The following is a 26,173-nucleotide window of genomic DNA, read 5'->3' as shown; positions in this document are numbered from 1 at the left end:
GAATTGTCACCATAAATGTTAACAAATTCACTGTAAGTATCCGCGACATCGAAAAAATATAATTGTGTATGAAAACCACAGCTTTTGTATTCGTTCCCAATTTTGAATAATAGATTTTCCACTTTGCTCAAGAAAGTTTTTAACGTGATGCACATAAGCAGTATACGGTAGGCCAAGAGGATCAAAACATTCAAAATTTTTCGCTGTTTGAAAGATGCATAGTCAATACCCCGTCTTTACAGCTAATAAGCTACTGTTAACAATGATAAGGGGATTGTTAACACTTTGAATATGCTCAAGGAAATCCAAGGGTATGCAATAAGATTTGTATCTGGACATACAAGGATCCAATTGAATGCATTGACTATTTGATTTGTCTTCATGGTGCAAAGTTTAATAGAACACTGCCATCAGGGGTAATTCTCCAATAAGTTTTACTTTGATTTAGCAAGATTAATGCAATAGTCTCCTCCAATGGTTCAGAAAAGTTAAACTCTAATTTAGCATGCAATTTCCAAATAATTGTGGTTGGAAGTTCGCAAGGATCTATAACATACGTAAAATCGCGCGTTTAACCCAAACAATCAAGAAATCGTTCAATATACCCTTAACTAGTGTTACACGTGGCGACGCTTGAAAATTTGACTACGTTCATATGAATACCCCCCATGAATTAGAAACGCACTTTTTGACGTTTAAGGCACTCCCGCAACCTACACAAAAAACCACCGACCCTTCTCCATATTACCCGAAACTGTATTTTATAAACTGTACACAATTTTTATACTGTACACAATTTTTTCAAGCTTCAACCGAATCATCTACTCATAGGAAGCGTCAAAAAATAAATTTTTATGTTGGTTTTTATTTTGTAGGACTATTCGCACCTTTGTAAGTGAATGCGCTACTGTACGGCATTACTGCCTCTGAGACTGGGATTCAATAGTAGTATAGTTTTTTGATAATTCCAAATCAGTTGACCATCTCAGAATTTTCACACAATAGTTTTTTGGCCTTCTTTTGGCTAGAATTGTTTTCACTACGAAGTGACTGAAAACGCCGCTTTGCTGTGGGACAGGCTTTTTGGCTAGAATAAACGTCTATATTAACCGTTATTTTTTAGGACTACCTGCACCTTTAGAAACCAATGTGCCACTTTACGGCATTACTGCTTCTTAAACAGGTTGCTCAATATGCGTAGAGTTTTTGATAATTCGTAATCAATGACCATCTTAGAATTTTCACACAATAGCTTTTTGACTTTCCTTTGGCTAGAATTGTTGTTTTGCGTCACAAAATAACTGAAAACAGTACTTTGGTTTAAGATAGTCTTTTCGGCTAGAATAAATGTCTAAGCTAACCTTATTTTGTAGGACTACCTGCACCTTCAGAAAACAATGTGCCCCCGTACGACATTACTGCCTTGGAAACTCGAGGCTAAATAATTGTATAGTTTTTTCGGTAATTCTAAATCAATTGATCAGCTCACGATTGTCACACAATAGCTTTTTGACTTTCTTTTGGCTACAATTGGTTTGTACCACAGAATGATTGAAAATGTCGCTTTGCTGTGGAAAACTTTTTCGCAAAATAAATGTCTATGTTAACCGTTTATTTTATTGGACTACCTTCACGTTTAGAGACGAATGCACCACCCTCAAGCAATAATACCCCCTCTAGCACCTCTCATCATTCCTAAGACATTTTTACATATTATCTTGTTAAAAATCATACTTTAAATCTAGCGGTTCATGTTTTTGTTAAGCTTGAAGTCAAAAAGAATTAACTTGAAATGGTTGCTAGGGTTTCCGGTGGTCAGGTTAGGGCCCCCTTTGGAATTGACTGCTAGGGCCCCTAGCGCCACGGTTGAAATAGGTGCTAAGGTCACTGTTGGTTAGGATAGGTTAGGTTAGGGCCCCTGATGATATTGGATGCTACGGCTCCATGGAAATTGGATGCTAGGGCCCAATTGGAATTAGAAGCTAGGGCCACCCGGTGGTTAGTTTAGGACTCCCAGTGATAGGAACCCTGGTTCTAGGGCCATAAGGTGGTTAGGTTAGGGCTCCCAGAAAATTGGATGCAAGGGACCCTTTGGAATTGGATGGTAGGGTCTGGCGTTTTTAAGGTCCCCATTAGCGGGCCCTGAGGGTTTTTCCTAGCACTCGCCGACTTGCAAAAAGAGACTTTGGCGTTAAAGACACCTGTATCTCCTAGAAAAATTTCCAATGATGTAACATGTACCTGTGTCCCTTAGAAAACAGTCCCTATGATATAATAGGTAAACCCTATTACGTTGGTGAATCATACACGTGGCTATAGTATTACTCAGGTTTGTGTAACACTAACTTGAGGGAATTGCCGTTAAACTTCTTCTTTATTAGCAGTGAAGAAGAAAAGAGTAGCGCCTATGTGTTTCGTCAAGACCATGGAGGGGATACTGCTTACTAGAGCATTTTTCTAGAGCTGAAATGTACCTCAAATGAGATACAATGAACTAGAAAGAATCTGGGACAAGATTGTATAACCAGCTGCATGTGAGCCTGTCTGTGTCTGTGCTGCATGTGAGCTGCATGTGAGCCACCAAATGAGTCAGTGCTACAATGAATTTCTATAACTAGAACGTATCTATAGTGAAAACTAAAAATCAATGATTATTTGCAAGAGTTCAAAAGCTATGAAGTATGATAGCATTTCCACGAATTAAAATCCTAGGAAAGGACTAAATCGATAGATTAATCGTAATAATTTCTAAGGGCAATGCCTGAACTGTGCCAAAGCCACATCTCTTGACAAAAAAAATTTAAATATTGTTTGTTTTTCCTAAATTTCAACGTCAGATTTGTACCAAAGATGTGGAAAACTGAAAACTTGGATTAAAAAGCTTGTATCAACACAACTTTATTACCCCACTACTGCCTACTAACACAAAGGAAGAAATAGTTGTTTTCCAATTTTTTAGTGAAAATACTTAAAGAGCATTTTCAATAAAAAATTTCAAAAAAGGAATTTAGACAATCCAGTGGGGCCAAAATTAGGGAGGCTCAGGCCCTCCTGTCCTCTCTAATTGACACCACTGATAAAATCTCATGCCTGTTTTCCTTGAACTGAGCGATGTTCAATTCTTTAAATTACGAACGTAATACATAAATGACGCTGTAGTCATGCTTAATTCTGATTTTGTTCACAAATGTGAATGTAAAGTGGCTGGACATAAGTTGCCTTAATTTGACAACAACAAAAAAATTGTTACGAAACACCTCTTAAGTTATCACAATTATTTGCACCATCAGAGGTGCAAAATTGTATATTGTTTAGAATTTATTTTGCTCTTGCAGCACCAAGGAAAACAAGTAAAAATATTCTTTGCCCCCTGGACCCATCTCAGCTCTAAACAAACTTTCAAACTGCAATTTTCTAAGATTATCCTTTAGGTTGTTACAAAATCATGAAGTTGTTAGGACATTACCCCATTTATGACACGGTTACCACGCCTAATCATGAAGAAATAAGAAAACTTATCAAGTTAAGCTTGAAGACACTTTCCCTTCGTAAAAATTCAAACACTAACAATCTGTTCATTAAAAATGCTCTTTGAAGATCATAAAGTTGTTAGGACAACACCTCATTTTTGTCAGAGTTACCACACTAAATCGTTAAGAAAGCTTGACGACGCTTTTCGTTCGTAAAAATTCAATCATTAACAATCTGTTGATTAAAAATGCCCTTTCAAAATCATGAAGTTGTTAGAACAACACCACATTTTTGTCAGTGTTACCACGCTGAATCGCCAAGAAATCAGAAAAATTAAATAGTTAAGCTTGACGACGCTTTTCCTTCTTAAAAATTCAAACATTAAAAATCTGTTGATTAAAAATGCCCTTTCAAAATCATGAAGTTGTTAGAACAACTTCGCATTTTTGTCAGTGTTACCACACTGAATCGTCAATAAATTAGAAAAATTAAATAGTTAAGCTTGACGATGCTTTATCTTTCTTAAAAATTCAAACACTAACAATCTGTTGATTAAAAATGCCCTTTCAAAATCATGAAGTTGTTAGAACAACTTCGCATTTTTGTCAGTGTTACCACACTGAATCGTCAATAAATTAGAAAAATTAAATAGTTAAGCTTGACGACGCTTTTCCTTCTTAAAAATTCAAACACTAACAATCTGTTGATTAAAAATGCCCTTTCAAAATCATGAAGTTGTTAGAACAACACCACATTTTTGTCAGTGTTACCACGCTGAATCGCCAAGAAATCAGAAAAATTAAATAGTTAAGCTTGACGATGCTTTTCCTTCTTAAAAATTCAAACACTAACAATCTGTTGATTAAAAATGCCCTTTCAAAATCATGAAGTTGTTAGAACAACTTCGCATTTTTGTCAGTGTTACCACACTGAATCGTCAAGAAATCAGAAAAATTAACTAGTTAAGCTTGACGACGCTTTTCCTTCTTAAAAATTCAAACACTAACAATCTGTTGATTAAAAATGCCCTTTCAAAATCATGAAGTTGTTAGAACAACTTCGCATTTTTGTCAGTGTTACCACACTGAATCGTCAAGAAATCAGAAAAATTAACTAGTTAAGCTTGACGACGCTTTTCCTTCTTAAAAATTCAAACACTAACAATCTGTTGATTAAAAATGCCCTTTCAAAATCATGAAGTTGTTAGAACAACTTCGCATTTTTGTCAGTGTTACCACACTGAATCGTCAAGAAATCAGAAAAATTAACTAGTTAAGCTTGACGACGCTTTTCCTTCTTAAAAATTCAAACACTAACAATCTGTTGATTAAAAATGCCCTTTCAAAATCATGAAGTTGTTAGAACAACTTCGCATTTTTGTCAGTGTTACCACACTGAATCGTCAAGAAATCAGAAAAATTAACTAGTTAAGCTTGACGACGCTTTTCCTTCTTAAAAATTCAAACACTAACAATCTGTTGATTAAAAATGCCCTTTCAAAATCATGAAGTTGTTAGAACAACTTCGCATTTTTGTCAGTGTTACCACACTGAATCGTCAAGAAATCAGAAAAATTAAATAGTTAAGCTTGACGACGCTTTTCCTTCTTAAAAATTCAAACACTAACAATCTGTTGATTAAAAATGCCCTTTCAAAATCATGAAGTTGTTAGAACAACTTCGCATTTTTGTCAGTGTTACCACACTGAATCGTCAAGAAATCAGAAAAATTAACTAGTTAAGCTTGACGACGCTTTTCGTTCGTAAAAATCCAAACATTACCCTTTCAAAATCATGAAATTAATAGGTCAGTATCATATTTTTGGCAGTGTTGCCGTGTTGGACCGTACAACTAAATAAGCCAAAGAAATTAGTCCAATTTGACAACGTTTTTCATCCTTAAAATTTCAACCCTTAATAATCTATTGATTCCCGAAGGCAACTGCGTCTTCAAAGGAATGCTAGAGCTTCTTAAGCAAGTTGATGCTAATTTTTTTTTTGCTGATTTTTTGCTTATTTTTCGCCAATGGTTATGTTTTTTTATTTATTAATCCTTTATTAGGCACCTGTTAATACCACCTGCTAAGGCACCTGTTAATGTTCTTTCAAAATCAAGAAATTACTAAGACAATACCACATTTTTGCCACTTTTGCCACGCTGAATCGTTGCGAAATTAGAAATATTAACTTGTTAAGCTTGACGACACTTTTTGTTCGTAAAAATTTAAACATTAACAATGGGTTGATTAATAATACTCTTTCAAAATCATGAAGTTGTTAGGGCAGTATCAAATTTTTAGCAGTGTTCTCGTTGAATCGTAAAACTAAATTAGCCAAAAAAAATTGGTTAAATTTGACAAGGTTTTCGCCCGTAAAAGTTCAACCCTTAACAATCTATTGATTCCCGAAGCCAACTACATCTTCAAAGGAAAGCTACAGCTTTGTAAGCAAGTTTATGCTGTTTTTTTTTTTTTTTTTTTGCTGAATTTTCGCTTATTTTTCGCCAGCGCTTCTGTTTTTTTAATTTATTTATTAATTCTTATTATGCAACTGTAAATACCAAGAACTGCATATTCTATATGCATATTCTGTAACTGCATATGAAGCTTTTTTTCGCTAAAAACTAAGATTAGAAGTTGAATTTGACAACGCTGTTTACCAATAAAAATTCAAACAGTAGGCCTAACAATTTGTTGATTCTCAAAGACAACTTCACTTTCGAAGATAATCCAAACTTTCGTCAAAAAATGTTTCAGTTTTTTCATCAAAATTTCTGTGTTTTTTTCATTTATTGATTTCTTATTAGGCACCTGTAAATACCAAGAACTGCTTATTGTATATGCATATTGTATAACTGCATATGAGGTTTTTTTCCGCTAAAAATTAAGATTAAAAGCTTGAAATCAAACCAACAACTATTGTATAGTGTATATACATATAATATAACTGCATATGAAGCTTTTTCTTCTGCTAAAAATTAAGATTAAAAGTTTCAAATCAAAATTTTAAAAGTTTTCATCAAAATTTCTGTTTTTTTTTCCTATTTCGTCACCTGCTACCATCAAAAAATATATGTTGTCCATGTGAAGACCTTTTACATTGAAAATTGAATTTTCGCTGAGGTAAGGATGCTGGGACTGTTTTGAAAAATTTTTCATTTAATTTTATTGATTTTATCCTATTGTAAGTTTTTCTTCTTATATATTTTTGTATTGCCGAGGACGGCCCTTGGATATAGGGCCGGAACATTCATTCTAATCTGTTTCCCTCTGTCTTGAGAAATTCCCTATTGTTCTTCTTGTTTTTGGTGTTTATCACAGTTATCTACTTATGTCCGTCTTTCTTTTGTTTAGATTTGTGGCTTCTTGATATGAGCTTGAAGAGAAATATTGACCAAGTTGAAGCGCAGCCGCAACCTCCCTTTAAGTTAATCCGTCGTGAAGATAAGCCTTTGGTTATCACAAAACAAACACAAATATATGTGAGTGTATTTTCTCGTTTTATACCTAATTCCATTTTATGCCTTGTATCTACTTATTTACTTTTTACCTGTGCCTGCCCACCTGTTGTTAATGGCAGCTTGCTATTTGGGGTTCAATTATCGTCCGTTAAAAATAATAATGTCATTAAGATATTTTTTTGTGATTATAGGGTGAATAAATCACGTCCAACATCAGGCTGTTTGAGCCTTCCTCGGGCGGTTGTGTATGGATAGTTTTTGTAATTTAGTAGTGAATGAAATGAAAGCATTCTTTCATTCATTGTGTTCATTTTTAGTCATAGTATATCGAGAGTGAGAAAACTTATGCATTTGTATTTCGGTAGAGAACAAAATTTTCAGGTTTAAGGTTTTAGTTACCAACTGGTTATGTTTGTTGCCCTCTAGGATGCTTTCTGGAAAGCATTAGCTAAAATATGGCTTAAAGATAAAATAAGATTTATTCATCATGAAATACACATACAATATTACATTTTACTATTCCCCCAAATGCTTTTTGGCCTGCTTTTGGAAAGTTTGGGGATTGGCTGAAAAGCGGCACCTAAAAAACAGTTGATGATATAAAACTGTAAGTAAGGAGCGACTCGGCCCAATAGTAGCCGAAACTCTAAAAGACAAAATTTTGATAACCAATTATGCATCAACAGATTTAGCTTTTCATGGTGATTCCGAGTAGGATAAAATTCGGTTTAATGTTTACACATCAAAAGCTACAAGCCTGAGAAAATTTGTCTAATTTTCTAACAAGGGGGGGGGGGGTCACCATTAAAATCAAGCAATTTTAATGAGAATGACACCATCAGGTTCACTATTTCAGAGAACCCTACTCTAGAGATATTAACCTTCTGTCTATGAAAGTGTGGAATTTTGTATTTTTTTTTTTTTTTTGCTTTTTCCAAGAGAAAGATCATGGATGCATGTTCGTTTATTTATTTGTTTTTTTGTTGTTGTTGTTTTTTTTTCGTAGGGATGACCGTTTCTGGTTACGCAAATTGCCCATACTTCATTTTTATTATCTGCTACTGGGAAACATACGACAATTTTGTTTTTTTGGGGGGAGGGGGAGATCTTCCATGGAAAGGAAAGTTTCCAGGAGGAATTTTGCAGGGGAATCCTTACACGATCTAAAATAAAAATTAAAATTAAACCGAGAAACTAGTCTTTTTTCAACTCAAAGTGAAGCAACATTAAAACTTAAAATGAACCGAAAATTGTTCGTATATGAGGGTGGCTGCCCCTTCCTTCCTTCGTCTTTGCTCTTTGAGCTATAGTTTGACTTTTTGTCACAGACTTTTAAGAAAGACTAGTCGAACACAAGACCCGTCAAATTTGGATGAGACTTAAAGAGCTAAAATTAAAAGAACTTAAAGACTTTAGCGTTAAGAGCAAGGGTCGAAAAAGGGGTCACCACCCTTTTAAACGGAATAATTTCTGTTAGTTTTAATTTTGATGTTTCTCCCTAATTTCATTGGTAAAACAAGCTGTTTTTGTTTCTATTATATTTAAGATGCTTTTTGTTAATTTTAATGGCACTCTATATTTTGATTAATTTCCATATTTATTTCATCAAACATGGATAACGAACCCTAAGTAAGGAGCGACCCGCGTCAATAGTACCTGAAATGTTTTGGTGCCAAAACAGGAATTTGGAACTAATAAATAATCAAAAGAATTGGCTTATTATGCTAATTTCAAATATGTAAGTTTCATTAAGTTTAGTCTAACCCATTAAAGACTAGGAGTTTGAGAAAATTTGCCTGATTTTTGAATAAAGGGGGAAAAAACCCTAAGAGTCATCGAACCTTAATGAAAATTAAATAAAAAAAACAAGTTTTTTCAACTGAAAGTAAGGAGCGACATTAAAACTTAAAACGAACAGAAATTACTTCGTACATGAAAGGGGCTGTTTCCTCATCAACGCCCCGCTCTTTACGCTAAAGTTTGACTCTTTCTCTCAACTCTTCTTTTTAAAATAGTAAAAAAATTTAGCGTAAAGAGCGGGGCGTTGATGAGGAAGCAGCCCCTTTCATATACGAAGTAATTTCTGTTCGTTTTAAGTTTTAATGTCGCTCCTTACTTTCAGTTGAAAAAACTTGTTTTTATTTATTTAATTTCTGAACGTTTTTGAATCAATGTTTTGATTTTGGCTCTCTGCAGAGAAATAATTAAAACGAAATTTGCATATTTTTTTTTTTTTGGCTAAATGGCTTTCTCATAATTTTGATCGAATGATTTTGAGAAAAAAAGAGCGGGGGAGGAAGCCTAGTTGCCCTCCAATTTTTTCGTTAATTAAAAAGGCAACTAGAACTTTTAATTTTTTACGAATCTTTTTATTAGTAAAAGATATACGTAACTTATAAACTAGCTTACGTAAAGAATTTTTCATTCTCATGTTTTTATTACACATATGAGAGGGTTCGCGCCCATCGTCAGTACCTCTCTCTTTACACTAAATCTTAAATTTTGTCCCAATTCATTAAGAATGACCCCTGAATCACAAAAGCCGTAGAATAAATAGTTGACATTACTAAAAATACTTTAGCGTAAAGAGCGAGGTATTAGGAGGAGGTGAGCCCCTCATATGGGTAATAATTTCTGTTCGTTTTAAGTTTTAATGCTGCTCCTTACTTCCAGCTGAAATAAACTTTTTCATATTTATTTTTTCATTGTTTTTTTTTTTAAATAATGCTAGTAAATCCTGCGCTCCCTTCATGGAAATTTTCTTCCCCCATGACAAATTCCTCGATGGAAAGTTCTCCCAGTATATCCCCCTCTTCTCAACCCCTCCCCCCAACCAAAAAATCCTCCTGAAAACACCTGTACACTTCCCAATAACCATTACTATATGTAAGCACTGGTCAAAGTTTGTAAATTGTAGCCCCTCCCACGGGGACTGTGGAGGAGTAAGTCGTTTCCAAAGACATAGTTATAAGGTTTTTTGACTACGCTGAATAAAATGGCTATCTCAAAATTTTGATCCGTTGACTTTGGGAAAATAATTAGCGTGGGAGGGGGCCTAGGTGCCCTCCAATTTTTTGGGTCACTTAAAAAGGGCACTAGAACTTTACATTTCCGTTAGAATGAGCCCTCTCGCAACATTCTAGGACAACTGGGTCGATACGATCACCCCTGGGAAAAAGAAAAAAGAAAAAAAAAAAAACAAATAAACACGCATCCGTGATCTGCCTTCTGGCAAAAATACAAAATTCCACATTTTTGTAGATAGGAGCTTGAAACTTCTATAGTAGGGTTCTCTGATACGCTGAATCTGATGGTGTAATTTTCGTTAAGATTCTATTACTTTTAGGGGGTGTTTCCCCCTATTTTCTAAAATAACACAAATTTTCTCAGGCTCGTAACTTTTGGTGCGTAAGACTAAACTTGATGAAACTTATATATTTAAAATCAGCATTAAAATGCAATTCTTTTGATGTAGCTATTAGTATCAAAATTCCATTTTTTAGAGTTTTGGTTTCTATTAGCCGGGTCGCTCCTTACTACAGTTCGTTACCACGAACTGTTTGATTACAACGTCAGATTCAGCGTATCAGAAAACCCTTCTTAGTGGTTTCAAGATCCTATCTGCAAATTGTGGAATTTTGTATTTTTTTTTGCCAGAAGAAAGATCACGGACGCATGTTAATTTGTTTGACATTGTTATTGTTAATTTGTTTGACAGTTGTTGTTCGTACCGACCCAGTGGTCCTAGAATATCGTGAGAGGGCTCATTCGAACGGAAATTAAAAGTGACCAAAAAACTGGCGGGCAATATGGACCCCTTTGCACCCCTTTTCCCTAAATCGCCAGATAAAAATTTTTAGATGACCAGTTGGGTCATCATAGTTGAAAGGCACAATAACTATACTTTTGGATATAACATAATCCCCACAGACTCAGGGGAAAGGTCTTCAAGTTACAACATTTGTTCACTGTGTACGCATAGTACTTTTATTGGGAAGTATGTATATATCTTCAGGTGGGGAGGAGGGGGGGGGGAATTTTCTGTTGTTTTTTTACGGGGGAATTTTCCATGGGGAGGGAAGTTTCCATGGTTAAACTCGTCAGGAGAAATTGTACACTAGGGAATTTGCAGGAATTCCAATACAAAATTATTTTTATATGTCTTGCTTTCTCTTTTCCTTCTCAATTTTAAAAAAAAGTATGAAGTAATTTTGCAATGTTAAATTTTGAGTAATTTTACAGTGTTGAAAAAGTATGAAGTAATTTTACAATGTTAAATAACCGAAGAACATTTGGTAAAAAAAAGGACAACTATTAGTCTCGAATTGGCTTAACCTTAGGCTAAAGTTCAAATAAAAAGTAAGAATTTTCTTATTAATCTTGAGAGAAAATTACGCTTAACCAAATTTGCATCCAAATTTGCTAAATATTCACTTACCTTAAAATTAACTTCCTTTGTTTAAAAAAAGTAATTTTACTCACTTTATGCAACATATCATTAAATCAATTCGACTGAAGAGATATCGAAAATCGTGTGATTCAAGAGATTTTCATTTATTTATTTTCTTAAATTGTCACACAGAACAACCAATCCGGTGGAATTTTACTTTCGTTCCTGTTATGGATTAAATAAAAAAAACAAGTTTTTAAATGAAAGTAAGGAGCGACATTAAAACTTAAAACGAACAGAAATTACTCCGTATATGAAAGGGGCTTTTCCTTCTCAACGCCCCGCTCTTTACGCTAAAGTTTGACTCTTTCTCTTAACTCTACATTTTAAAACAGTAAAAAACTTTAGCGTAAAGAGCGGGGCGTTGAGAAGGAAAATCCCCTTTCATATACGGAGTAATTTCTGTTCGTTTTAAGTTTTAATGTCGCTCCTTACTTTCATTTAAAAAACTTGTTTTTTTATTTAATTTCTTAACGTTTTTGAATCAATGCATGTTTTGATTTTGGCTCTCCGCAGAGGAATAATACGAAATAAAAACGAAATCTGTATATTTATTTTTTTTTGGCTAAATGGCTTTCTCATAGTTTTGATCGAATGATTTTGAGAAAAAAAGAGCGAGGGAGGAAGCCTAGTTGCCCTCCGATTTTCGGTTAATTAAAAAGGCAACTAGAACTTGTAATTTTTTACGAATCTTTTTATAAGTAAAAGATATACGTAACTTATAAATTTGCTTACGTAAAGAACTTTTGTATTGTCATGTTTTTATTACATATATGAGGGGGTTCGCCCCCTCGTCAGTACCTCGCTCTTTACACTAAAGCTTAAATTTTGTCCCAATTCATTAAGAATGACCCCTGAATCACAAAAGCCGCAGAATAAATAGTTGAAATTACTAAAAATACTTTAGCGTAAAGAGCGAGGTATTAGGAGGAGTTGAGTCCCTCATATAGGTAATAATTTCTGTTCGTTTTAAGTTTTGATGCTGCTGCTTACTTCCAGCTGAAAAAACTTTTTCATAGTTATTTTTTCATTGTTTTTTTTTTTTTAAGTAATGCTAGTAAATCCTGCGCTCCCTTCATGGAAATTTTCTTCTCTCATGACAAATTCCTCGATGGAAAGCTCCCCCAGCATATCCCCCTCTTCTCAACCCCTGCCTCCAACCAAAAAATCCTCCTGAAAACACCTGTACACTTCCCAATAACCATTACTATATGTAAGCACTGGTCAAAGTTTTTGAACTTGTAACCCCTCCCACGGGGACTGGGGGGGAGTACGTCGTCCCCAAAGACATAGTTATAAGGTTTTTCGACTACGCTGAATAAAATGGCTATCTCAGAATTTTGATCCGTTGACTTTGGGAAAATAATTAGCGTGGGAGGGGCCTAGGTGCCCTCCAATTTTTTTGGTCACTTAAAAAGGGCACTAGAACTTTTCATTTCCGTTAGAATGAGCCCTCTCGCAATATTCTAGGACAACTGGTTCGATACGATCACCCCTGGGAAAAAAAAACAAAAAACAAAAACAAACAAACAAATTAACACGCATCCGTGATCTGCCTTCTGGCAAAAATATAAAATTCCACTTTTTTGTAGATAGGAGATCCCTGATACGCTGAATCTGATGGTGTGATTTTCGTTAAGATTCTATGACTTTTAGGGGGTGATTTCCCCTATTTTCTAAAATAACGCAAATTTTCTCAGGCTCGTAACTTTTGATGGTAAGACTAAACTTGATGAAACTTATATATTTAAAATCAGCATTAAAATGTGATTCTTTTGATGTAGCTATTGGTACCAAAATTCCATTTTTTACAGTTTTGGTTACTATTGAGCCGGGTCGCTCCTTACTACAGTTCGTTACCACGAACTGTTTGATTAAATAAATAAAAACTAATTTTTTCATCTGAAAGTAAGGAGCAACATTAAAACTTAAAAACAGAAAGTATTACGTACATAAGGAGGGTCAGTCTCCTTGTCAATACCTCGCTCTTTACGCTGAAGTTCGAATTTTGTTCCAATTCCTTAAGAATGATCCCTGAATCACACAGGGCATTTAATTAGAATTCTTTTGAAAGTACTAATAAAACTTTAGCGTAAAGAGTGAGGTATTGACGAGGGGGCAAACCCCTTCATATGCGTAATAATTTCTGTTCTTATAAGTTTTAATGTTGCTCCTTGCTTTAAGTTGAAAAAAACTCCATTTTTTAATTTAATCTATGATTGTTTTTTAAGTAACACTGGGAATCCCTCGCCCCATGGAAAGCTCCTCCAATATACCCCGCCACCAGAAAAATACTTCCTGAATACATCACGTGTAATTCGCAATAACGATTATTATATATAAATGATGGGCAAAGTCCATAACTTAAACACCATCCCCCTGGGACTGTGGGGAATTATGTCATCCTGAAAGACATAGTTATTACATTTTTCGGCTATTCTGAACAAAATAGTTATCTCAAAATTTTGATTAGGTGACTCAGGGAAAAATAGGTGTGGGAGGAGGCCTAGTTGTTCTCCATTCTTTTTGGTCACTGAAAAAGAACACCAGAACTTTTAATTTCCGTTCAAATGAGCCCTCTCGTGATATTCTAGGACCACTAAGTTGAAACAATCATCCCTGTGAAAAAAAACTAACAGAAAAACAACAAAAAACAAATAAACACGCATCCGTGATCTTTCTTCTGGCAAAAAAAGACAGCAAGATTCCACATTTTTGCAGATAGGAGCTTAAACCCTCTGCTGTAAGGTTTTCTGATACGCTGAATTTGATGGTGTGATTTTCATTGATATTCTATGGCTCTTAGGGGATGTTCCCTCTTTTTCGAAATAAGGCAAATTTTCTCAGGCTCGTAGGTTTTAATAAGTAAGATTAAACTTGATGAAACTTACATATTTGAAATCAGCATACAAATCAGCGATTCTTTTGATGTATCTAATGGTATCAAAAGTCCATTTCTTTGAGTTTCAGTTACTATTGAGCCGGGTCGCTCCTTACTTATAGTTCGTTGGACTTATGGCTTAAGGTGTTACGGTGCCTTTATAGGCATTTTGCGAGCTTAAGCATCGGATAACCGCCACAAGGAAAAACGGCCCATTAGCGAACTCTTCCAGGGGACTAGACATCATTGAGAAGCCATCGTCGAGAATTTTGACTGAAAAGACAATGCAGTTCATGTCCGCTTTTTCGACGAGTTTTTCAATCAAAGCGGTTAACGTCACAGACAACTGTCGAACGGACCAAATTACTCTAATGATAATTCATTTCAGCCGGTCGGTATTGTTTTCCTAGCAAGTGTACCAGAAAGTTTTAGGTGCTGCCTTTTCCCAAACTCTAAAATGAAAATTTTGCTCACTTTAATCAAAAAACAAAATTAACAATTCCCGGAAAGCAGAAGCCGGCTTTTAGTTTTCTGTCATCTATTCATGTGTCCTGTCCAAGCCCTACAAGTTACGACAAAAGCTTTCAAAAAATTCTAAATAGTTTGTCCGTACATTAGAAAAAGTTTATAATCAAACAACTCTTGGTAGCCAACTGGAGATAAAGAGCAACTTGGGCAAATAGTAACCGAAACTCTAAAAAAGGGACTTTGATACAAATTAAAACCTCAAAATTGCCTTTTTAGGCCCAACCCAAATCAATAAAATTCATTAAAATTATTGTTATCAATCAAAATTAACAACCCTGGAATGATTTAAGCTCTTCCTTGCAAGAATGCGGAGTATTACAATTTTATATTTCAAGAAGAAAGATCACGGAAAATTGAGAGAGGGCTCATTCGGAATGACATTAAAAGCTCTAGTGTGCTTTTTAATTGACCAAACAGATTGTGCCACGGAAAACTGGCATTTCTCCCTGTCTGTGGGTTCAAGCTACAATTTTACCCCAAAGAGGACCAAGTTGCTATTTTTTGAAAACTCTGAGATGGTCGTTTCAAAAGTACAAGAAAAACTATACATTGTGCTTCCCATTTGCAGAGGAAGCTCAGAGGAGCTTCCTCTTCAGAGGAGTTTGCAGAGGAGTAATACCGAACGGTAACCCAATTGTTCCTAAAAATTCGCGTAATCAATGCAAGATAAATACTTAACATGGACATTTACCTTAATGTTTGATATAACTAAGTCGATTTACTGGATTTTTCAAAAAATTAAATAAAAAAACAAGTTTTTTTAAATGAAAGTAAGGAGCGACATTAAAACTTAAAACGAACAGAAATTACTCCGTATATGAAAGGGGCTTTTCCTCCTCGACACCCCGCTCCTTACGCTAAAGTTTTTTATTGTTTTAAAAAGTAGATTTGCGAGAAAGAATCAAACTTTAGCGCAAGGAGCGGGGTGTCGAGGAGGAAAAGCCCCTTTCATATACGGAGTAATTTCTGTTCGTTTTAAGTTTTAATGTCGCTCCTTACTTTCATTTAAAAAAACTTGTTTTTTTATTTAATTTCTGAAAGTTTTTGAATTAATGCATGTCTGATTTTGGCTCTCCGTACATAAATTACTAAAATGAAATTTGCATATTAATTCTTTTTTTGGCTAAATGGCTTTCTCTTAGTTTTGATCAGACGATTTTGAGAAATAAGGGGTGGGGAAGGAGGTCTAGTTGCCTTCCAATTTTTCGGTTACTCAAATAGGCAACTAGATCTTTTAATTTTTAACGAACGTTTTTATTAGTAAAAAAAAAACGTAACTTAAGAATTAACTTGCGTAACAAACGTATATAACTTACGTAACTTACGTTACGTTTTATCCCAATTCTTTAAGAATGACCCTTGAATCAGAAAGGCCGTAGAATAAATAGTTGAAATTATTTAAAAAATTTTTAGCATAAAGAGCGAAGTATTTATCTCCTCCTAAATACCTCGCTCTTTATGCTAAAGTATTTTTAGAACCCTTCATATGCGTAATAATCTCTGTTCGTTTTAAGTTTTAATACTTCTCCTTACTTTCAATTGAAAAAACTTTTTCATGTTTATATTTTCATTGTTTTTTTTATAGTAATTCTAGAAAGTCCTGCGCACTTTTCATTGAATTTCTCTTCCCCCATGAAATACTCCTCCAAGGAAAGATCCTCCCATATACCCCCCTCCCCTGAACCCCACACCCAAACCAAAAAAATCCCCCTGATAACATCGGTACACTTCTCAGTAACCATTACTGTATGTAAACATTGGTCAAAGTTTGTAACTTGCAGCCCCTCCCCCAGGGACTGTGGGGGGTAAGTCATCCCCAAAGACATAGTTATTATGGTTTTCGACTATTCGGAACAAAATGGCTATCTCAAAATTTTGATCCGTTGACTTTGGGAAAAAAAGAGCGTGGGAGGGGGCCTAGGTGCCCTCCAATTTTTTTGGTCACTTAAAAAGGGCACTAGAACTTTTCATTTCCGTTAGAATGAGCCCTCTTGCAACACTCTAGGACCACTTGGTCGATACGATGACCCCTGGGAAAAATAAAAACAAAAAACAAATAAACACGCACCCGTGATTTGTCTTCTGGCAAAAATACGAAATTCCACATTTTTGTAGATTGGACCTTGGAATTTTGTGTATAGGGTTCTCTGATACGCTGAATGCGATGGTGTAATTTTCGTTAAGATCCTATGACTTTTAGGGGGTGTTATCCCCTATTTTCCAAAATAAGGCAAATTTTCTCAGGCTCGTAACTTTTGATGACAAAGACTAAATTTGATGAAACTTATATATTTAAAATCAGCATAAAAATCCGATTCTTTTGATATATCTTTTAGTATCGAAATTCCGTTTTTTAGAGTTTCGTTTACTATTGAGCCGGGTCGCTCCTTACTACAGTTCGTTACCACGAACTGTTTGATAATGTTTATTGATGTATAATTCCGCGTCAGCTTTTGAGAAGGAGAGGCGGAGAGTGGGGGAGGACAGATGCTTAAAAGGCCGCAGTTTCGAGGCCAATACTGTCTAACTCTTCCTAATTTTTCAGATAGATATGGAAAGAGGCATGAGGGGAGAGATAGGAGTTAATCTCTCATCTTCCTTAATTTAAGCTAAGCCTGTATAAAGGCGCCGAGAGGTGATACCCCCCTCCTCATTGCAGAAATTGTTCCTGGCATTTATTTGGAAGCTTCTTTTAGCTTCAAACTGATTTGATTCATATTTCATAATACACAGCGATGTGTAAGTGTGCATTAAACATAATGAAGGAGGGACAGTGGGACATTTTGTAGATGTGGGGGACAGAGGCCTCAAAGAGTCTAGAGATGTATATCTAATCCCTCTTGATTTCTGGGGATGTTTTGTACTATGGTCCAAAGCCCTCTGGTGGCTAAACAACAACAAATTGACAACTGAAAGGAAAACTTATGACAACCCCAAATCATGTCTGTCACGTGATTCGAAGAGTGGCCAAGGGATATCGTATGTGTGTATTCATGCTTTATTTTATAGTTATTTAAAAAAAAATGTGTTTTATTAGAAATTTAAAACGCAAAATTAAGACAAGCGCAAAATAATTTGTATTCACTCTAAAACAAAGCTGGACCTGGACGCTAACATTATAACATTATAACATTAACATTAAATGTTCACCTTGGAAAGAACCCAGCATGATTTCACAGTATTTTGGCTGGAAGATATAAAAACTTTACTACTAAAAAATTATTTCTATTAAAAATGGGAAAAAATTGTATACTAGCAATGACTAAATCACTAAGAGGAGACTGGTGAGTTGGAGCTGTTCACAATTGATGATCCCTTTTCAAGTTGGGAGGGGTGAAAAAATGCATAAACATAGGTTAATTGTACAAATTCTATGAGAAAAGAACATTTTTTGGATCGTGAGATTTTGGAGGTTTTCACCCGGACGTCCCATTACACATGCGCCTTGCTGGTCAATTAATTGTTTTATTTTTGTATTTTCAGTACTACTACTACTACTACTACTACTACTACTACTACTACTACTACTACTACTACTACTACTACTACTACTACTACTACAAATAATAATAATAACTCACTACAAGACCAAGCCGCCTGAGGCCAACACAATATCTGAACTGAAGACACTGTGCCTGAAAAGTTACCTTGATTTTAATGCAATGAATTTGCAATGGATTTTTTTATTTGCACGAATCCAATGGAAGGATTTTAATGAAACAGTCAGAAATTACAAGTTTTTTTTAAACTGAAAGCAAGGAGCAACATTAAAACTAAAAATGAAAAGAAATTCTTACGCATACGAGGGAAGTTTTCCCCTTCTAAATGCCTCGCTCTTCAAGCTAAAGTTTTTTAGTACTTTTAAAAAAAGCTTTTTTTGTTCTAAATAAATGATCGTTTTATTTTAGGAATCGTCCTCAAAGAATTGGGAAAAAAGTCAAATTTTATCGTAAGGTGCGAGATATTAAGAAGGGGGAATCCCCTTATATTCTGTTCGTTTTAAGTTTTAATGTTACTCCTTACCTTCAGTTGAAAAAACCATCCGATCGTTTTTCAAATAATACCCGTAAGTCCAGCTCCCCCTCAATTGACAGACCCTCTAGCAAATTGAATCCCAGTGAAAATTTACGCCAGACAATTACCATTAATATATCTACATGTAACATTGAGTTAGCAAAGAGAAAGTAGGACAATTAAAGAGAATTTTGAATAGGAATTCTATCAAGCTCTCCCTGGCTCAAAAGTTCATTCTCTGGAAACTTCCCTCCCCATGGAAAATTTTTCCGTGGAAAACCCCCCAATCATAAAATTGATCCTACCCTCTACCTAAAAGTGTATGCATACATCCTAATAACAAATACTGTAGCCTATGTAAATATTGGGCAAATTTCATAGTTTGAAGACTTTTCCGCAGAGACAGATGGGGGTCTTGTTATCCCCAAATGCTTAGTTGTTGGATCTTTGAACTATGCTGAGCAAAATGAATATCTTAAAATTTTGATCAGACAACTTTGGGAGAAAAACAGGCCTGGGAGGGAGACTTGCCGCTCTCCAATCTTTTTGGCTACTTAAAAAGGGCACTAGAATATTTAACCTCCGTTCTAATAAGCCTTCGCTTGATATTTTAAGATACTAGTCAGTTAAAAAAGCCAATTATACTTAAAATTAATCTTTTTTCAGAATGGTAAAACGTCTGAAGCTAAAGCTAACTCACTGAATAAACATATATATAAAAAAAAGATACATAAATATGCTTCTGCGTATTACAAACTTAAAGTCAAGGATTTGTTGTCTACTGAGCCAAAACAGTGGTAAAAAAAAACTGTAAAAAAATAGTAATTTTTTTTAAATAGTAAAAACAAATTGTGGGAAAACACAAAATAATATAGATTTCCATTTACAAGAAGAGCCCCTTGTTACAGCCAATGATTTGAATAAATTTCTTTCCTCCATAATTCAAAGCCTCCCTCTCCGCTCTATTAATACTGCTTATGATCCACACTCTCCCAATTTCCCTATTATTTTGCCCTCAGATGTTGAGGCAAAAATTAAAACATTAAAAAGTGCAGCACCTGTCCACTAGACATCCCAATTGTACTAATTAAAGCCTTTACAGACATCCTTTCAGAACCTTTTTCAGTACTTTTTAATGAAATTACCTGCACTGGTAAGTTCCCTGATTGTTGGAAATTAGGTTTTTATTACTCCAGTAAAAATGAAGGGTAGCAAACAAGATTATGCTGGTGTCCGGCCCATTACTCTTTCTCCGGTATTTTCCAAGTTATATGAAAGCATTTTAGCTGATTGATTGGAAGTAAAAAAAATCCCAAACGTGACCAAAGGCAATTTGGAAATTTGCGCTCTACCACTACCACACACAATCTGGTTCACCTTTTGGACACTATTTCAATAAACTTGAAAAACCCATTTACCCGGCTCAATGTTATCGCAGTTGACTAACAAAAAGCTTTTGATTTAATTAACCATAATACAGTAGCATAAAAAAACTAGCCAACGACTTCCTAGTTGACCTCTATTTAGTAAGAATAATTTCGTCCTTCCTTTCTAATAGAACGCAAGTCGTCAAATACCTGAATGTTCACCTGACCCCCTCCTAATTTATAATAGTGTACCTCAGGGAGCCCTCTTAGGCCCAATTTTATTTCTTACCATGATAAACAGCCTTGGTGTCGATTTCCCGGATAGATGGAACTTCGTTAACGACTTAATTGTTTTAGAAACATGTTTCAAAAATCTAAAAAGTAGCCCAATGGACATCTTGGAGTCAATATCAGATGAAGCTGTTGCTGGTGATACGATAGTCAACCCTTTAAAGTCAGCAGTTTTAAAAATTAGTTTCCTAAAATTTCCCCCTTCTTTCTCCTGTCCTATCCTGCCTGAAATGTCTGTTAATACTATTGAATTACTGGGTGTTACCATCTCAAGCTACTTAAAATGGGATTGCCACATTAATGATTTATTAAAACGTACAAATACTGCATTTTCTCTCCTCAAAATCCCTTATAAAATTAAATGTTCTAAATTGCGTTGTTTGAGGATTTTTCTGTCTTTTGTACGTCCTACCCTCGAATACACTTGTCCTGTTTAGAATCTTGACATCTCCAATGAATTATCGGACAGAATAGATGCAGTTCAAAAAAGATACCTAAGAATTATTTTCAATGAGGGTAAAGTGCCTTACATTTCCCTTCTTCGGAGAGCAAATCTAGCCACCCTTAAGGAAAGGAGAGCATAAATTTCATTGTGTTTTGCCCACAATGCCGTGCATAACCCTCGTACTACTTCTCTTTTTCCTAGTGATCATTTACCCCCCCCCCCCTTGAACTCACCCCACAACGTTTTGCTTCAAGAAAAATCCCCCTTCATGCCCCAATATAAATTTCCACTAGAAGATATAGAAGAACGTTTATCCTCACATAGTTGAAATTTTAAATCAACACCACCCCCCCTTCTCACTCTACTTCTATCTTAGAGTTTTAGTGCTTATTTTTGAATTGTGCACTTTGTGATTGCTAGGACCATTCCATTGATCTAATAACCCCTCGTTGAAAAAAAAAAAAAAAGATCATTCTTCAGGCAAAAAAAAGAAAAAAACAAAAATCCACATTTTTCAGAGGGGACCTCAAAACCTCTAAAACAGAATTATCTGATATGCGGAGTTTGATAGTGTGGGTTTCATTAAAATTCCTTGACTTTTAGAGTTATTTCTCCCTTTTTCGAAAATCAGGCAATTTCTCTCGGGCTTTTAGCCTCTGATTTGACTCCAAATCTTACTATATAAGATTTGACACCATATTTGGTATATTTGGAGTCACCATAATAAGCAAATTCTTTTTATTTATCCATTAATATCAGATTTCGGTTTTTAGGGTTTCGGTTTCTATTGAGTCGCGTCACTCCTTACTTACAGTTCGTTACCACAAACTGTTTGATTTGTCTTGTTTAATGTATAATAGTTACATTTTGTTGCTTTTTTTGTAATCAAATTCCAAATTTCTAATTGTTTTTTTTTTTACAAAAGGTTACTTGGTAGAAAAGCTTTAAATAATTATCATTAAACAACAAACAACATTATTATTAAATTGAATGATTAAGTATCAAATTAAATTTTATAGACTTATATCAAATTCTAGTAAAGTAGGCGTACACATTTTGATATTATTTTTAATTAAAGTCATTTGAACTTAATTTTATCTAATTCTATTTACTATATATTTGTTATATTTTATTATTAAATTTAATTAAATTTTAGTTAAAACCAAGTTATAAAGTTATAGAATTATTATTGAACTGAATACAGAATTAATATTTAACTTTTTCAAATGACATACAGATAATTCTAAGCAAAATTCAAAGTTGAAGGCTGATTATTTAAAATGAATTTTATTATTTAAATTTAAATTAATATTAATTTATTATTATATTTATTATTAATTTATTAATTAATTTATTTAATTTATTATTATTAATTAATTTTATTATTATTAATTTATTTATTATCAATTTATTATTAATTATTAATTTATTAATTAATTTATTATTAATTAATTTATTATAATTTATTATTTAAATTAATATTATTTAAAATGATAAAAAAAAATCCTAACGGTACTTAGCACATGTCGATCTTAAAACTAAATTCTCTAAGCTAAATTAAAGTTTTAATTGAAAATAATAATCTTAAGCAACAAATACGAAATTTGTATCTCTCAATTAAAATTGATGCAAAAAACACAACAAAACCATAATAAACTTAAAAGTCGATAAGAAAAATGGGTGTTAAATCAATCTCTGGTAAACCAAGAAAAGAGTAACCGCTAATCCTTTCATTCCTTTGTTGTAAATAAAAATCAACACCCCTAAATAAACACTGCTACTAACTCCATTAAAAGACATTACAAGACGGGTCGATAATCTAACATCAATTGTAAAAGAACCCTTTTAAATACCAGCTGTATTTTTGAGTAAATCTAATAAATTTCATTCCGATAGACACGTTTAGCGGGGTGCTGGTAAATCTTCACACCCTTTCCGGGAAAAAAAATTCAGTGCCGGCATATTATGTTTGATTTTCGGATAAAAGAAAGGGTTAAGTTTTATGCATTCACTCTTCTGTGTGAGGTATAATTTGTTTTTCGCTTGCTTGTGCGGCAAGTAAATTAATTTACGTTTTTAAACCAAGAAGCTTTTTTTTATAAAAAAAATAGAACCATCTTAAAACCTTAGACAATCAGAAATACACTATACTAATTCGAAATTAAAAATAACAGAAGAAGTGAAACCCAAAACAGAACATAAAATGAATTATGACCTAAAACATAAAAATAACCGATTGATTCAAAGTTTCACTTGGATAAATGGTTGAAAAAGTTTTAGTCAGATTGGAGGCATACTTTTTTTTCTCTTTGGCACAATACTATGACACAACAAGCAATACTTGAACATCTTTCCGCTAAGTTAATTTTTAAAAGCCCTTTCCTAAAAAAAGATACAAAAAAAAAATAAATTATCATATTAAACCTAAAATGAGCATAATAGTTCTTGTAATGATTAAATAATAAAAATGTTTTTTTTTTTTAAATGAAAGTAAGGAGCGACACTAAAGCTTAAAACGAACAGAAATTACCCCGTATATGAAAGGGGCTTTTCCTCCTCAACGCCCCACTCTTTACGCTAAAGTTTGACTCTTTCTCTTAACTCTACTTTTTAAAACAGTAAAAAACTTTAGCATAAAGAGCGGGGCGTTGAGGAGGAAAAGCCCCTTTCATATACGGAGTAATTTCTGTTCGTTTTAAGTTTTAATGTCGCTCCTTACTTTCATTTAAAAAAACTTTTTTTTATTTAATTTCTGGACGTTTTTGAATTAATACATGTTTTGATCTTGGCTCTCCGCATATAAATAATTAAAACGAAATTTGCATATATATATTTTTTTGCTAAATGGCTTTCTCATAGTTTTAATCGGAAGATTTAGAGAAAAAAGAAGCGAGGGAGGAAGCCTAGTTGCCTCCAATTTTTTAATTACTTAAAAAGGCAACTAGAACTTTTAATTTTTTACGAACGTTTTCATCAGTAAAAAATGTACGTAACTTATGAATTAACTTATGTAACGAACTTCTTTATTCGTATATTTTTATTGCGTATTTGAGGACATCGACACCTCACTCTCTACACTAAAGCTTAAATTCTGCCCAATTCCTTAAGAATGACCCCTGGATCACAAAGGCCGTAGAACAAATAGTTTAAATTACTAAAAATACTTTAGCGTAAAGAGCGAGGTATTACGAAGAGGTAAACCCTTCATATGCACAATAATTCCTGCTCGTTTAAAGTTTTAATGCTGCTCCTCACTTTCACTGGAAAAAAAACTTTTCATATTTATTTTTTCATTGTTTTTTTTTTAAATAATGCTAGAAAATCCTGCGCTCCCTTCATTGAAAGTATCTTCCCCTATGAAAAGTTCCTCCATGGAAAGATCCTCCCACGTAACCCCCCTCCTCAACTTTCCCTCCCAAACCAAAAATATCCCCTGAAAACGTCTGTGCACTTCCCAGTAACCATTACTATATGTAAACAGAGGTCAAAGTTTGTAACCTGCAGCCCCTCCCATGGGGACTGCGGGGGAGTACGTCGTCTCCAAAGACATAGTTATTAGATATTTCGACTATGGTGAATAAAATGGCTATCTCAGAATTCTGATCCGGTGACGTTGGGGAAAAAATGAGCGTGGGAGGGGGCCTAGGTGCCCTTCAATTTTTTGGTCACTTAAAAAGGGCACTAGAGATTTTAATTTACGTTAAAATGAGCCCTTTCGCGACATTCCAGGACCACAGGGTCAATAAGATTACGCCTGAAAAAAAAAACAAAAAACAAATAAACACACATCCGTGATTCGTCTTCTGGCAAAAAATGCAAAATTCCACATTTTTGTAGATAGGAGCTTGAAATTTCTGCAATAAGATTCTCTGTACGCGGAATTTGATGGTGTGATTTTCGTTAAGATTGTATGACTTTTAGGGGTGGTTTCCCTCTATTTACTAAAATGAGGCAAATTTTCTCAGACTCGTAACTTTTGATGGGTAAGACTAATCTTGATGAAACTTATATATTTAAAATAAGCATTAAAATACGATTCTTTTGATGTAGCTATTGGTATCAAAATTCCATTCTTTAGAGTTTTGGTTACTATTGAGCCGGGTCGCTCCTTACTACAGATCGTTACCACGAATTGTTTGATTAAACTTGAAACGGGCAGAAATTACTAATAATGAACGAATAAAACCTAAAACAACCGTATCCAGGGGAGGGTTAACTTAAACCCCCTCCAAAAAAATAAAATCCCCTTTTATGAAATCCCCCTCAAAAAATTGTTAATTAGCTTAAATCCCCCTCTAATTTTTTTATTGTTAATTAATTTTATTGTTAATTATTAGTTTCTTAATTTTCGAGTTTTGTTGCAGCCCCCTCCTACGAAAATATATCCACCAAACAAAAATCCTGGATACGCCCTTGACAAATTAACACAAGAACAAAAGATACTGCTATGAAGAAAAAACGAAATCTAAAACAAAGAGAAATTACCATCTAAATCGTACAACATTAAACACCCTTTCAAATAAAAGCAATCCGTTAGTGGATCCTTTTCCGGTCTTCAACTTCCGACCCTTTTCCTCCATTTTCATATCCGTATTTAAAAGCCAATATAGTAACATAACTCCAATGACCGAAACCTTATAAAACTCAATACGTAAGGTATTCTAATGACTTTATATGGCTTGAAAAATCAAAGCAGAAAACCATGTCTACCTAAAATTACGAAGGGTAAAAGTTCTCTTAGTTAAGTTTGTAGTGGCAGTTCTGGCCTCTCTTGCTCCGAGGAAAAATCTTGATTTTCGCCCCTCCACTGTATCCGAAAAAATTTTACGCCAAATCTTGACAAAATTTTCATTTATTAACAATGTTTTCCATTTTTTTTTTAGTCTGACTTTTCTTACTTATCTTATACTTACTGTTAGCTGCATCCTCTACTTTATTTTAATAAAAATGAAATTTCCAAACTTATAAAATATAAACTACTCTGTATGTAAGGGAGACTGCCACCTTCTCAACACCTTGTTCATTAAACAATGGTTTTTAGTGCTTTGATTTTTTTTTGTCCAATTGCATATTTACTTAAAAATTTGGAAAAAAGCCAAACTTCACAGTAAAGAGTAAGAAGCTAAGGAACAGACAACCCCCTTCATACAGAGAATATTCTGTTCGAACAGGTTTCAAGTCTATTCCTTGCTTTCAGTAGAAAAGCTCTGTTTTTTATTTAATTTCTGATCATACCAAGGCCTAATCATACCCAGATTCCAAATCAT

At 34.2% G+C, this 26,173-nt stretch overlaps 1 protein-coding gene across 1 annotated transcript in view; it reads left to right on the top strand.

The window, feature by feature from the left end:
* The window catches only part of LOC136036522 (RNA-binding protein 38-like), a 156,498-nt gene that overhangs the window by 7,860 nt on the left and 122,465 nt on the right, over positions 1-26,173 (top strand). The window contains exon 2 of the mRNA XM_065718825.1: positions 6,824-6,951. Coding sequence (XP_065574897.1) covers positions 6,841-6,951 — 111 coding nt within the window. The 5' untranslated portion in view covers positions 6,824-6,840. The remainder of the gene's footprint in view (positions 1-6,823; positions 6,952-26,173) is intronic.

This window comes from Artemia franciscana, chromosome 15, assembly GCF_032884065.1.
Source record: "Artemia franciscana chromosome 15, ASM3288406v1, whole genome shotgun sequence".
Classification (NCBI taxonomy): domain Eukaryota; kingdom Metazoa; phylum Arthropoda; class Branchiopoda; order Anostraca; family Artemiidae; genus Artemia; species Artemia franciscana.
This window is presented reverse-complemented; position numbering and strand designations above follow the sequence as displayed.